This window comes from Psammomys obesus, unplaced genomic scaffold (assembly GCF_907164565.1).
Source record: "Psammomys obesus unplaced genomic scaffold, mPsaObe1.curated_primary_1811, whole genome shotgun sequence".
Classification (NCBI taxonomy): Eukaryota; Metazoa; Chordata; class Mammalia; order Rodentia; family Muridae; genus Psammomys; species Psammomys obesus.
The window spans coordinates 33,087,319-33,102,027 of NW_026585644.1; the positions used below are offsets into that span (position 1 = coordinate 33,087,319).

The 14,709-nt window shown below is 42.4% G+C and overlaps 1 protein-coding gene across 7 annotated transcripts in view; it reads right to left on the bottom strand.

Moving 5' to 3' along the window:
- Nucleotides 1-14,709, bottom strand: part of Dtnb (dystrobrevin beta) — a 182,391-nt gene that overhangs the window by 128,677 nt on the left and 39,005 nt on the right. For all 7 annotated transcript variants that reach the window (XR_008722336.1, XR_008722334.1, XR_008722333.1 and 4 more), the window contains exons 5-6: nucleotides 11,745-11,899; nucleotides 1,268-1,373 (exon numbers count right to left, since the gene is read on the bottom strand). Coding sequence is in view for 2 of the 7 variants with exons in the window: in XM_055626281.1 (XP_055482256.1) it covers nucleotides 1,268-1,373; nucleotides 11,745-11,899 (261 nt within the window). In the remaining 5 variants the exon portion in view is untranslated. The remainder of the gene's footprint in view (nucleotides 1-1,267; nucleotides 1,374-11,744; nucleotides 11,900-14,709) is intronic.

The window sequence follows — 14,709 nt, forward strand, 5'->3', positions numbered from 1 at the left end:
GAAACCAGTAAAGCACTTTGAGAGTAAAATCATCGCTCTTCAGAGAACCAAGAACAGCTTAGCAACTGAACTACTTACATGTCTACTCAGAAACTCTTATTTAAGAATTTAGCCACTTAATAAGTCAAGTCCTTTAGAAAAATAATCCTGAAACTGAGATGCTTGTGAAGTATACAGACGTGAGCAAAAGGTATATAGAAGTTTAAAACAGAAAAAAAGTTGGGATAGAAAATAAAAGGTGTTTGAGAAAAAACAAGGAGAATTCTGCTTTTCAGCAGTCTCTCAACTATGCCTTGTTCCCTCCTGTGGAATAAAGGGAGACAGACAGCAGCCTGGAGAGGAGGGCTGCACGGAAAAGCAACAGCCTTCCCTTTAACACAGTCACACAATCGAGATATGAAAATACGCAGTAGAAAACATTAAGAGGGTTCTAAGAAATAAGTGAAAATATCTACTTTACTGGAAAATGAAACTTACTGGGAAGGATCTCAAGAGGGCATACCAGGTAAAATGGTAAAGAAGGGCCTGGAAAGATTCCTTAGTGAGGAAAGTGCCCGCCCCACAAGCATAAGGACTTGAATTCAGACCCCTAACACACACAGAAAAGCTGAGCATGGTCACACAATCCTGTAGCCCTAGCACTGGGTGTGAGGGCAGTGGAGAAAGGCAGGTCCCTAGAGCTTGCTGGCCAGCCAATCTAGCCAACTGATGAGTTCTCTGTTCACTGAGAGCCTGTCTCAAAAGATAATGAATGACACCAGCTCTGGCCTCCACATGCATGCACACACACACACACACACACACACACACACACACTCACACTCACAAAGTACACAAATATATATATCACACACACATACACTCCCAAATATATAATCATAAAGAAAAAAAAAGGGAAGATAGGAGGCCAAAAACTAAATTTTATCTTAGCAATGTTTTAGTTATTTAAAATCACCATAAGTTTTGGTGGTTAATATTGCAGAGCTCTAATTCACTAAAGTCACAATTCTGGTAACTTAATAAGGAGGGGCAAAATTCCTAACCACATCAGATAAATGCAAACAGTCAACTGCCTGTCATCTCAGGGTGAAGAAAAAAAAAAGTGTCCATACCACCAGAATCCTAAGTGACAAGACTTCCAAGCCGCAACTTCAAATGACAAAGCATCAGCAAACATCACTTAAATTTTTCACAATAATAGCTAAGGACTCAGCAAACAGTTTCCTCTGCTCTACAACCTAAGGGAGGAAGGGTCAGCTGTGCTCACCATTCTCAACATGGGCAAGCCTGTGCATGAGAGGTAGCCAGACAAGGCACTGGGGAGGAGGGTCGGCCATCATGGTATCCAAAAACATATTCAGCATTATCTTCTTCTGTGAAAAGAAGAAAAAAAAAGTACACTTTATATCTTGTGACTTTAAGCTTCTAGGTTATTTTAAGATTCTCCCAACCAAGCAGGACAGAACTGCATGTGAAATTTTACAACAAAATATTTCACATTATCACAGTCGCGACTACACACACTTTATTATACACATACCACTTCTATCTTAATAATGCACCTCTGCAGGCATGATTCTGCCTCTAAAAACAGCTGTTAAGTGTCTTAACCTTGTCCTTTTGACAGGTAAGAAAAAGGAGCACAGCCCATCGGGGCTTACAGAGACTGAACCACCAACCAAAGAGCTTGCATGGACAGGTTGTAGGCCCAGATCACATATGTAACTGATGAGTAGCTTGGTCCTCATATGGATCCCCTAGCAACAAGGAGAGAGTGGGTCGTACCTGGCCTGGACTGGGCTGCCTGCTTTTGGATCACTTTCCCCTAGCTGGGCTGTCTTATCTGGCCTCAACAGAAGAGGGTATGCTAAGTCCTGATACGGCTTGGTCGGGCAGGGTGGGTATGTAAGGAGGTGCTCCCATTTTCTGGGGAAGAGGCTGGAAGGAGAGTAGGGAGGGAGCTGTGATCAGGATGTAAAATGAATAAATGTACTTTAGAAAAGAAAAGGATCACAGCATTTAAATGGCTGGTCACATCCAATCCAAACCAGATGCCACAGCCAGAGCCCAGCATTCTTCCAGTCACCATTTCCAGTGAGGGAGACAATCATCACACTCCTGCTCATAAAACATCTGCAACAAGAGTGCCTTGTCCGGAGCCGTATTTCCAGCATTCTTAGCAGCGCCTGGCACACAAGTATCATTTAATAAATACCTGCTGAGTAGCTAGAGAGAAGCCTTCACAAAAATACAGGCAAAACACCCATACATAACATAATAAAGATAAATTTAAAATGAAAACAAATAATTTTTAAAATAAGTAATAAAGCAAGGCAAAACATACATCTACACACCTCTTTTTTTATTTCTGCCTTCTGTATTTCTTTCTTTAAAAAAAAAAACAAAAAACATTTATTTATTCCTGCCTGAATGTACACCTGCACGCCAGAAGAGGGTACCAGAACTCATTATAGATGGGTATGAGCTATCATGTGGCTGCTGAGAATTGAACTCAGGACCTCTGGAAGAGCAGACAATGCTCTTAACCTCTGAGCCATCTCTCCAGTCCTGTATTTTTCTCTTTCAACAGATAGCTGCCACTATGTGGAACACTGATACTCTTAGGCTCCACACAGACAACTAGAAAATAGTCTAGAGAGACAAGACAGAAGTAGTTATATGATGCGGGTAGAACATATTTGAAGCACTACTTCCAATTAATAAATTTTCTTTTTATTTTTTCTAAGCCAAAAATACCTTTTCAGCTCTATGGGGAAAGGAAAAGGAACTGGAGGTAGCACCTCGCAACACCACAGGAAGTCTGTGATCATCACACACACCCACACAGCCCACTTCAAACAGCTCTCAGGGAAGGCAGAAAGCCTGGAGAGGTGACAAACACCTGGAATTCCAGCACTAGAAAGTCTGAGTGAGGCAGGAGGATCACAAGTTCTATGTCAGCCTGAGCCATAAGATGAGATCCTGTCTCAGATAAACAAGAGCCAGTGAGATGGATCTTCAGGGAAAGATGCTCACCAGCCACGCCTGGGGACCTGAATTTGATCCCCAGAACTCATGTAAAGGTGAAAAGAGAGAACCCACTTCACAGAGTTGTCCTCTTCCTCCACATGAATACATGGCATGGGTAAGCATGTATATGCATGTGCACACACACATATACACACAGAGAGTAAAAACTAAAAAAAAAAAAACAAAAAAAAAAAAAACCTATACACACAAAGAAAAGAACAAAGACAACAGGCAGCACACAGGAGCTCTATGACCCGAAAGGGGCCTTTTCCAGGCCCTGGCCCACCCATGTGAAGATGGGGTAGAGGCTACATACACAGCTGCATGATAGAGCACTTGCCTAACGTGTAAGGTGCCGAGTCTGATCCTCAGCACCAGGAAAAAAATTGCACATGAAGACAGGGCACAGGAATAGGTAGGGCAAAACAAAACAAGGCATTCTGAATCGCAGACCACTTTCTCCCAAGCAAAAAGGGATGACACCAGGGGACGCAGGACAGAGGAGGCCAGGACTGTCCACCATGGCTTCTGCCCACAGCACTCTCATCATACCAAATACAAGAGCACACACTCTCTCCTGGGTCTTTTGTAAACAGACTCTAGAACACGTTAACTGGAAGTCACTCTGACTGAGGATATCTTTGAAGAAGATACTAGAAGGTAAATAAAAAAGGAAGGTAAAGTGGGAGAGAAATTTTGTAGTAAGGAACCTAGAAAAATGGTTCACACTGAAGGGACGACAGACCTAGGGCTCAAGGTGGGGAGGGAAAGAGCAGAGGTGAGCAAGGGGCGTCACTCCCAGCCTCGCCACACCACCACACTGCTGGCCGGCAGAGAGAAGCCTGCTCAGAAACCGCGTGAAAATGTTATCCAATGCACATCCTCTCTCAAGGCACTCAAGTTCCAGCTATTTCTGAGACCCAGGCAGGATCTGGGAGGAATGAGCAGACAACACTGAAAAGCCAAAGGCCCCCCAGCTGTGACTAGGGACCGAGATACAGAAAACACCATTGCAACAGACATGCAAAAACCAACAACCAAAATTAACCCCAAAGCATGCTTCAGATTTCTGTGGCAGTTACTGTGATGTGCGTTTGCATCCCAGTGTCAGGAGACAGAGAGAGGATAATGAGCTCACGGCCAGCTTGGTCAACACAGAAAGACCCTGGCACTAAAACGGCAGGAGTGGGGGCAACCAGGCGGCTCAGCTGGCAAAGCTACTCAGCATGCAAACTTGGCAGCTTTAGTTCAATCCCTGAGTCCCACATAAAGGTGGAGAGAACTGCCACAAAGTTGTCCTCTGACCTCCACATGTCCACCATGTCACTTGTTTACCGCATTATAAACACACACACACACACACACACACACACACACACAAATTAAACAAAAGAAACTACTGAGGAAAAGAAGATGCTAGCAGGTTTTCTGAACAGTATGACGTAGGACAAACAAAACTGAAAATGTATCTTATCCTTTAACAAATTTAATGCTGGCAATTTGTGTATCTCTATATACTTGCTAAATATTACAAACCCACTCATAATAGTAATGCTGCTTTCTCCAAAGATTTTACTCGCCATATTTCTTAATTGTCAAGATCAAACATATATTTTTGATATCTGGCAGACCCTCACAAATACGCTTAGCTCGGTCTCTCAAGTTTCCGAAAAGCCAGAGGAATGAACATCCAAGAGCACGGTCACAGTGCTCCTCCTCCTCACACCAGGCCTGAGATGAGGTTCAGACTTAATAGTTCTGGGTTTGTTTCGCCTCTCAAGGGCCGGCAAGTGGCTCTCAAAGCATGGCCAGGACATTCCTGAGAGGTGATTAAACATTTATTTTGAGGGAGTGCACGGGGCAAGATTATCTTCATTGTACTTAGAGTATCCCTGTCTTTCAGCCTTGTTCTCTCCTAAGAGTACAATGGGGCTTTCTAGACGCACTGTGACACAGACACAATTACCTGAGAGGGATACAGAAAGGGTCTTCCCCTTTCAAATTATGTTGCAAGCAAATAGAAATAATATTCCCACTCAATGCTTTTTAAAGCTTTTTGTTTTATACAAGGTCTTCATTTTTAATCTAACAGCTGTCTGATAAGCTAAGTAAAAACAACACATTTATTATTCTCTCTGAGAAAACACTGGCTATCTCCACTGTTGAATGTAATCCCATATGTTTTTAAAGAAAAAACTGTCAATTGTAATAAATAAAAAATGAAAATAAAAATGTTTGTCATCTCTTGTTATTCTGATCCTTGATACTAACAATTATTATTCTATTTCATTTGCACATGCTTCCTCAGATATCTAGCCTCACTGAAACAGCACTTAAAAGAGCAAGTAAAATAATTTAGCAAGAGATTGTCACTGCTACAATTTCCAACTCCATTATTCCTAATAAGTACTTTGTATTTTATGTTGTTTAGTATGAAAATATTTCTCAACTACTGATTTTATAACTTAAGCAGTGTTTGATATTTAAACTCAAAATGGCAGTTTATATGCTGATGAAAACATTAAAATTGTATTTTTTTTATTATTGTCATGTATGCAAGCGCAAAGAAAAGGTCTACAGCATGGGCTCTTTCTGTAGTGGATTCTTTAGTGTGGATTCTGGGGCCTGAACTCAGGTTGGCAGGCTAAGGCAGCAAGCGCTTTTACCAGCTGAGCTATTTCTATGACCCCTGAAACATTTAAGACTAACTGCAAACTAACTTTTATAACTACGCAGAATTGTAGGCGTATTTTATCTGGGAAGAGCAACACACATCAACTTGAGTTAGAGACCTAATGCTAGAAGGCAGCCTTCCATTACCACTGGCTGGACAGAGAATCTGTCCATTCAGATTTGAGACATCAGAACAATCTGAAAGCTGAGGGTATGGCTCAGAAGCAGAGTGCAGGAGGCCCTGGGTTCAATCTTCAATACTACAAAAACAAAAGCAAAACTAAGAGTAATCCAGAAAGACATGACTTCATAGGCTAGTACAGCTTCAAAAATATTATTAAAAATGTCTGGAGAGATGGCTCAGTGGTTAAAGGCATTCGATGTTCTTCCCAGAGGACCCACGTGCAATTCCCAGCACCCACACCGCTGCTTACAACTGTCTGTAAGTTCCAAGGCTTCTGACACCCTCACGCAGACATACATGCAGACAAAACACCAATGCACATAAAGTAAAAATAAATTTCAAAAAAAAAGACCAAAATGTTATATTTTCCTCATTGCAATAATTATTTCATTATTCCAAAAATAATGGAATAATATGGATAAAAATGAGGCTGCAAACAGACTGTGAGTTTTAATCTGTCAGAACCCAAACCAAAAATGCTAATTTTCTCATTTATGCATGATTTCAGGTCATTATTCAAGTATTTAGCAGGCATGGATCATTTTCTAGGCATGGCGCTGTTTATTGCTAGAGACAGAGAGTTGTATTCTCTTCCTCAGGGCACCCCTGAGGTATAGGTAACATGCCATGGGAATGCAGAATACTGATGAATTCAAGGCATCAAAGAGGATAGGTATCTTTTTTTTTTTTTTAAATGTACATGAGTGCTCTATCTGTGTGTACACCTGCAGGCCAGAAGAAGGCACCAGATCACATTATAGATGGTTGTGAGCCACCATGTGGTTGCAGGGAATTGAACTCAGGACCTCTAGAAGAGCAGACAGTGCTCTTAATCACTGAGCCATCTCTCTAGGCCCAAGGTATCTTAACTAGGAAATGAAATCAGAGGCCTCTGTTGGAGGGAGAAGGCAGTCGGGGATACTTGCATCTCACTGAATGCTAACAAATAAACAAAAGCAAGAATTGTGATTACTTTCACTCACCCAAAACGCAGGTTACTCAAAACAAGAGAAATGCAAACCAAAGCTGCCCTGAGATAACACTCATATATCAGACTGGCAGAAACCAAGCCGTACGCTGGCAAGGTTCTCCAGGGAGCAGATATGGCTTGGTGGCAGGGTCTGCACCAGGAGTGCCTGTGGAGGAGACAGGCTGGGGGAGGGGGCGGCATGTTGGCACTAGGAACCTCAACAGAAGGCACAAAGGAATTCAAAGAGGTTTTTGGTTTTATTTTTCCAAAAGAGTAGAGGCAAGCCGACACATCTCTCCCTACAGCTAAAACTCACCATCTTCAGCTGGATTAGCAAGCAGATGACCCCTGGGGTTCTTTCTGTCTCTCCCTCACCCCCACCCCCACCGGGATCACAAGCACACTACACTCAAGCCCAGATCTTTTACATGAGTTCTGGGGATCAAACTTGGGCCTTCATGCTTGTAAGGCAAGCTCTTTACCAACTGAGCCATTGCTCCAGCTTGGAGCTATATTTCAGAAAATGATTTAACATCAAACTCCCTTATGAAAGGCCCAATAAGACAAAAGAACAGCAGCCTTCTTTAGATGAGCCACTAAGGGAGCAGAGGGCCAAGGTCCTCCTGCCTTCTGTAAAACCTAGAAAACTACAAAGCAGCGGGGTAGGAGCAGCCAAAGTCTGGAGCATGCCCACTAGACTGTGCAAACACCAGAGAAACAGCCCCATGACTGCGAGATGAAGCCCTCCCTTCCACCCGGCCTACAGCCCCTCGGCAGCAATGCATGGCAAATGCCGCTGGACCTGTTTCCACACTCAGCAATAAATCTTTTTCAAAAGAGAAAATGGGGAGCCACCTGTCATTTCTAAGAATTCATGTAACAAGACATGCTCCGAGGCAGACCCAACTAGCACAACACTTCACTTCTAGGTCTCTGTAATTTTTCTCAGTCTAATTAATGCTAGTGAGACAGGTCTCATTACTATGGCCTCATCCATAATAAAACCCATTTTGTGCCCTCCATTTCATCCGATCTAAGATGCACTTGGAAGATCACTTTGAAGGTACATCATTATATATATTTTTTCTCCCACTAAGGAAGAAAAATACTTAGCCAATTAAACTAACTCAATGGCTTAATTAACCACAATCAAATTGTGAGTCAGTCACACCAGGTTCTTAATGAAGTGAAATTTCTTTCACCTACTCAAAGAATTCGGTAATTTTTACTACCTTCAAATGCACTTCTTATGTGACAAGAAGTTACTTTGCAATGTTTTGGTGACCACATGTCCTGGCTAATTTTATGTCAACCTGACATAAGCTAGAGAGTTATCTGAAAGGAGGGAATCTCAATTGAGAAAATACCTCCACAGGATCCAGCTGTAAGACATATTTGCTTATTAATGATCAGTGGGGGAGGGCTCAGCCCACTGTGGGTGAAGCCATCCCTGGGCTGGTGAACCTGGGTTCTAAAGGAAGCAGGCTGAGCAAGCCACTAAGCAGCACCCTCCATGCCCTCTGCATCAGCGTCTGCCTCCAGGTTCCTGCCCTGTCTAAGTTCCTATCCTGCCTTTCCTTAGATGATAAACAGCAACATGGAAGTGTAAGCCAAATAAACCTTTTCCTCCCCTGTTAGTTTTTCAGTAATTGTTTAACAACAGACATCACCAACCTTTGGTAATAAAAATATAATTTAGTTTCATTTCTGTAGACATCCTCTTTCAAATAAGATACTGTAAATACCTAATTGTTGCTTTCCAAAATAAATGCACTAATTATCCAACTTATTCTTGTCTGTTCTGTGTTCACACTTTCTGTGTTTACAGTAACTTATTTTTTTTAAGTATTTGTACAAATTTTTTACTTTATACAATATTCTGCCTGCATGTGTGTAAACAGGCCAGAAGAGGGCACCAGATCTCATTATAGATGGTTATGAGCCACCATGTGGTTGCTGGGCACTGAACTCAGGACCTTTGGACTTCTGAGCCATCTCTCCAGCCCAGATCCTAACTCATTTTAATGCCAGGTCACAGTATACATTTTGGAGAAAGTTGAAATGAATACGGATCACACCAAAAGCAGATCTAACTCGGCAGCAGTAATGTCGACATGGACAGTCATGGCAAAGCTCTCACACATGCAGGGAATGACAGCCCCTCACAACCACTGCCTGCCCAGCTGAAACTAAGATGCTGCTGGTCATGTGAGGTACCTCAACTCCAGAGATGATAACATCTGAAGATATGTTTTCAGACCAGCAAAACATGGCCCTCATCCACAGAAATTATCCAGTGGAAGGGCTGCTGAGGAAGACCATGAAATTCCTTGATTAAAATGTAGACTGCATCATGCACACGCATGTGCCAGGTAATTCTTGCCAGATTTTCTTCACTATCCAGGAAAAAAGGTCAAAACAACAAGTCTCAGAAAAGAAAGAAGTATCATTTTGGCACATGGCCAGGGGAGGTTGGCTGGATAAGGTAGAATCAGAAGGTAGATCCCACAGATCTCCGATTTTAAAAACTAACCAACAAGAGCGCCACCCCTCTTTGCATGTTCCCCACCTCTCTGATGCATCCAGGAGAGTACAGCATGGTGTCTATATGCACTGACTGCCATCATGAATGGCAGTCCACCCTCTCTCCTGTAACAGGGCCCCAGACCTTAGCACAACTGACACCATGATAGAAGTGCCATTCAGGCTGTAAAAAAAAATCAACACACACAGCACCACAAGGGTCCACTCCATCAAAGTCCATACAGTTCTGGAAAAGTCTCAAAATGTACTAATCTTGCTTTTTAGCTTCTGAAACTCCACTTCTGGCTAACTGTTCTTGTTAACTGATGTATGTAAACTTAGAACATAGTTTCTGTGCCGGCCAGCTAATAAAGACTTCCTATTGGCTTAACCCATGCCCATGCAGTCTTGTCTGGTGGACACCCACAACACCTGCTACTCTGCTGTTCACATCCCCCTCCCCTCACAGTCATCAGGTCTAAAGCCCCCCACGGGTAGACAAGTCTTCATGCTAAGTCAGCACCAAGACCTAGAAAATAAGTAATCAAATAATGGGTAAATCTTCTACAGAGAAAACACAATCTTCCTACAAAATTTGGAATCTAGAAATTTAGGGAGAAATTTAAATTCATTTTCTGTTTATTTTCAATAAGTTTTAAGCCTCTAAACTCAGTCTGTTGGTTTTAACCACTAAGACTCCCTCAGGCAAACTTTAAGGCTTAAGCCCTACATTTAGCTCCTTCTTCATGATAAGAAACTGATATGGATCAATCTTATCAAACTGAGTCATAACTTCATGACCTGAACAATCTGGATGCCTGCCTTGTTCTCACTGCAGATGGGTGCTTCTTTACCCATAAATACTTCAGTTGACTTTTTTTATAATGGTTTTTAGGGACAGGGTTTCTCTATATAATTTTGGCTGTCTTGGAATTTGCTCTGTAGACCAGGCTGGCCTTGAACTCCACCTGCCTCTGCCTCCCTGAGTGCTGTGGTTACAGGCCTACACCAGCATGCCCAGCCAGATTCAATTAAAAAAAAAAAAAAAAAAGACATTCTCTGACATAGTTAAAGATAAATGTCAAAATCATTCAGTGGCAGAATACGATTATCTGGTTATAAACTTTGCTCAAATTTTTCCAGCTGTCCTATTCTTTGTCCTCTGTAACAGAAAACAAAAAACAAGGAACTCTAGATCAGTTTTTCACTCACCTCTTTTTAGCCTCTAATCCAGAGTGTTCCCTCTGTCCTCTATGATTCTCATCTTTTTGAGTGTACGGCTGGCTACATTGTTACATGAATTTGGCAAGGCTCACATGAGGCTATACTGAGGTGCCACAAACTGAACCCTTGAATGTTTCCACAACATTCCACTCAAGCTGTGAGAACATTGAGGAAGGTCTGAGCTGTATGTCTCAGCCCGCTCAGTGGTCAGTTTCTCCCATCCCTGGTCCTGAGACTGCTAGCTCTGCTGAAGTCACGTTCATGTCCCCTCTCTGGGAGAGTTTGTCAACTGTAAAGCTACTGTTTCCTTTGGCAATTGAGAAGTATCTTCTGGGAAGATTTTTTTTCCTATTGGTTTTTAAAAAGATTTTTTCCCTTAATTTTCTGCTTCTCACAACTTTCTAAATGCAGTATTACAGTTCTTTTATCCATTTTCTACCTGGAATAACTGCTGTTATGAATATCGAGTTCTCTTAGGAACAGACTTATACCAGACTCCAGGGAAAAACCAAGAAGAGAAGTCAGACTCCTGACTCTGTCACGTGTGAGCTCCGCATGCTCTGCAGGGCAGGTGAGCACTGTGCCGAAAACAACGATGATCCAGTATCACTGTGGCTTTAGGTCTAAATTCCCGTACTTGAAATATAAATAACACTACTTCAAAAGTAAAAACATATATACATTCAGTTGCAATAATGCAAAAAACTTAAAACATTTTTCTTTAAAATACTACAAATGGCTGTGTTTGTTTGTTTGTTTGTTTGTTTGTTTGTTTGTTTGTTTTTGGTACCTTTGACCTCCTGGCTGCTGCACCTGGCTCCCCTTTGTCCCCTCTTCCTTCCCTTCTCCTACTCTGCCCACATGGCCCATCTCTGTCTGGTTACGTTCACTCTGGATTCTCCCAGACCTCCCTGCCACTACTTATACTCTCTCTTTTATCTATAATAAACTTCCTCCTCCACCATTAAAACAAAAAACAGCAACAACAAAGAAACTTCAAATGAGAAGTCCCCAGGTGAACTTCCGCCCCTCCCCTGCCTTTACTCAGCACTCTTCCTTTAAAGCTGCTTGCTCCAAGGCACTTGGGGAATCCTGCAGGAGATGCGGCTACTTAGCCTGAGGTTTCGTCAGTGGTCCTACCTGCTGTGGAAAACAGGTGCGGGCGGCGTGTTCCGTGTAACCAAAGGACGGCCCTTCAAAGACAGCTGTTGGGAGCTTCAGGGCTTCCTTCAGAAACTGGTCAAGCTTGCCAAATATCATTAAGCCACTGGAGTCTGACATCTGGGAGAAAATGTCTGTAAGAACAAAAGCAAATAAAGCCAAACTATAAGAAAATATGGCCTCTTAAAAATTACAAATGGCTCTGTTATTTCTATACCACTAAAAATGCATCATTCAAAAGTACCACAAAAATCACAATTTTCATTTAACATTCACATTCTTATTATTATTATTATTAACACTGTGTAGTTACTTTGCTCACAAGGCCCCTCAGTCCTATACACTCAAAATTCTATCTAAACATTAAGTGGAAAAAAATCATCCATGTATGTCCACTGACATTTCTAAAAGATTGTTTTAAGGAGGGAAGAGGTTGTACATACCAATGCAGTGCCCACAGAGGTCAGAGGAGGGTGATGGGACCCCTGGAGCTGAAGCTCCAGGCTGTTGTGAGCCACCTGCTTTAAATGTGGAAAATCAAATCCAGGTCTGCAAAAGCAGCAAGTGCTCTTAACTGCTGAGCCATCTCTCCAGCTCCATCTACAGACTTTCTAAGTCAGTGCAACTGAAGGACAATTAGCTTTTATTTATGCAACCCACTCTTCCAAGAAGAATTTGAAGCAGCATGCCTTTACTCCTTAGTATCTGTGTTTATAAGACACAGACACAGCACATAGAAGGCAGGAGAATGAGACTATACAGCAATTTCAAGACCAGCTTGAACAATGAGACCCTGTTTCCTAAACAAACAAGAGCAGAAGAGCCAGAACACAAGCTGGTCTGCAGTGAGACAGTCTCTCCTAGAAATGGCTGCATAGACAAGACCAGAACAATGGCAATACCAACGGGCGTATCCACATGGAAGGTGAGAAACTTCACCCGGTCCTCCCCCTGGGAAAAGCAGCCGCCTCTCCCAGGGATGAGTCCCCTTATGGGCTGTCCAATGCAAAGTGGTCAGCTCTGAAACCGTATGTATGCGAACAACAAAAACAGACTCAACAGGTTGTGTTTATATATTTGTGCACACATATATACACATATATGCATTATATAACAGTAATAATCAAAGAAAAGGAGGCTATCAGCTTGAAAGCTGAAGGCACATGGGACGGCGAGAAATGTCTCCCATATGCTCATGGATCAAACACTTGATCACCAGCTGGTGATGCTATTTAAGAACATTATGGAACTTTTAGGAGGTAGATATTTGTTGGAGAAAGCAGGTCTCTAAGAGCAGGCTTAATGATTTTATAGTATGGCCTCACTTTTTTTAAGATTATAATATAATTATAACATGTCTCCCTTCCTCCCATACATGCCCCTTGCTCTCTTTCAAATTTATGACCTCTTTTTTCATTGTTATTAATGCATACATATGTATATGTAATGCATACATATCCTAAATACAACCTGCTCAGTCTGCCATGTTTTATATGTATGCATGCTTGTATGTATGTTTTCAGGACTGAACATTTGGTATTGGATAACCAATCGGTGTATTCTCCTCCAAGATGGACTGTTTCTCCCATTCTCGGCATTCCTTGGTTGCCTGTAGTTCTCTGTGTAGACCTGAGGCCATGTGGGCTTCCCCCGTCCACTCTGGCGTATCTATTGGTGTATCATTACTCAGCTCATGTTTAGTCAGGCAGGTTGGTGCGACTTTATGGGTGTATCTGTTGTAAATTTGGTGCTCCACCAGCCTCCTTTCAGTGACACCACCACATACGTTCACTGTCACCAGAGTTATGCACAGGAACATGCACCCCGTTAAAAGGCCCCAGCTACCCCACATCAATCTCTCTGTCTCCTGGTCTGTCTGTCTGTCTCTATCTCTCTCTCATGTTCCCACTCCTAGACGGCCTTTGGCTGTCTCCCCTCCCCCAGTAAGCCTCTTGTGCTGCATTTGTGGCATGATGTAATCTCTTAGCTGCACACCTTGGGCCTTGGACCACAAACACCACGGCCCCTCCTGGGCTCTAGCATATATATGCCCTCTCAAGAGTCCCTAGAATTCCAAATGTCATACACTTCCAAAAACTATCTGCATCTGGCAAACTCATGCTCCTGCCAGAGCAGGAGGCAAATCATAGTCAGCTGCTGTTGATAACCTGAAGCAGACCATATCACACAACTGAGATTAAAACAAAAACCTATTCCCATAACATTTCTGTGTTTTTAAAGAAACCAAAATCCTCACTACACACCCCTTTACCCTCCCCCCCCACTTCTTTTTTTTTTTTTTTTTTTTTTCCTAGACAGGCTTTTTCTGTGTAGCCTTGGCTGTCCTGGCTAGCCTCAAACTCACAGAGATCTGCCTGCTTCTGCCTCCCTGAGTGCTGGGATTAAAGGCATGAGCCACCATGCCTGGTCATTCCCCCTTTCTATTTTAAGTCATTAATTGTGCTGTGTTTAGTGAGAAATTATGAACAGGGATATTTTAATGAACTAAATACTTTTTGGGTCAGTGGCCAAGGCTTTCAAGAGACCTCTCCTGCTCAGTTCTAATCTTTGCGTTGATGGTATCCACAGCTTTTCACTTTCTGTGGAAACAAACAAAACTGCATCCCCAACACAAAACTATTGCATGCTTCCATTCTGATGTTAGCCTTATGGTATATAAGCTGATTTAATTCCACGGTTTTTCTATAACCTGGTGACTCTCAGCTGCTCTTGTCTGAAATGGCCCAAAATTTCTGATGTTGCATCTCAAGCCCCCAAAGCTGTTTTCCAGTGGCAAGAAATCGCCTTGGATATCATCTCTGGTGGCCCCACACCCATTGGTCTAGTGGCAGCCCTTACCACATCATCTGCATATCCCTGGAAACCTAGGTCTTCTGACTTATATTTAGAAAACCCACTGCTGTTAGAAAAAGCTTTTCAAAGC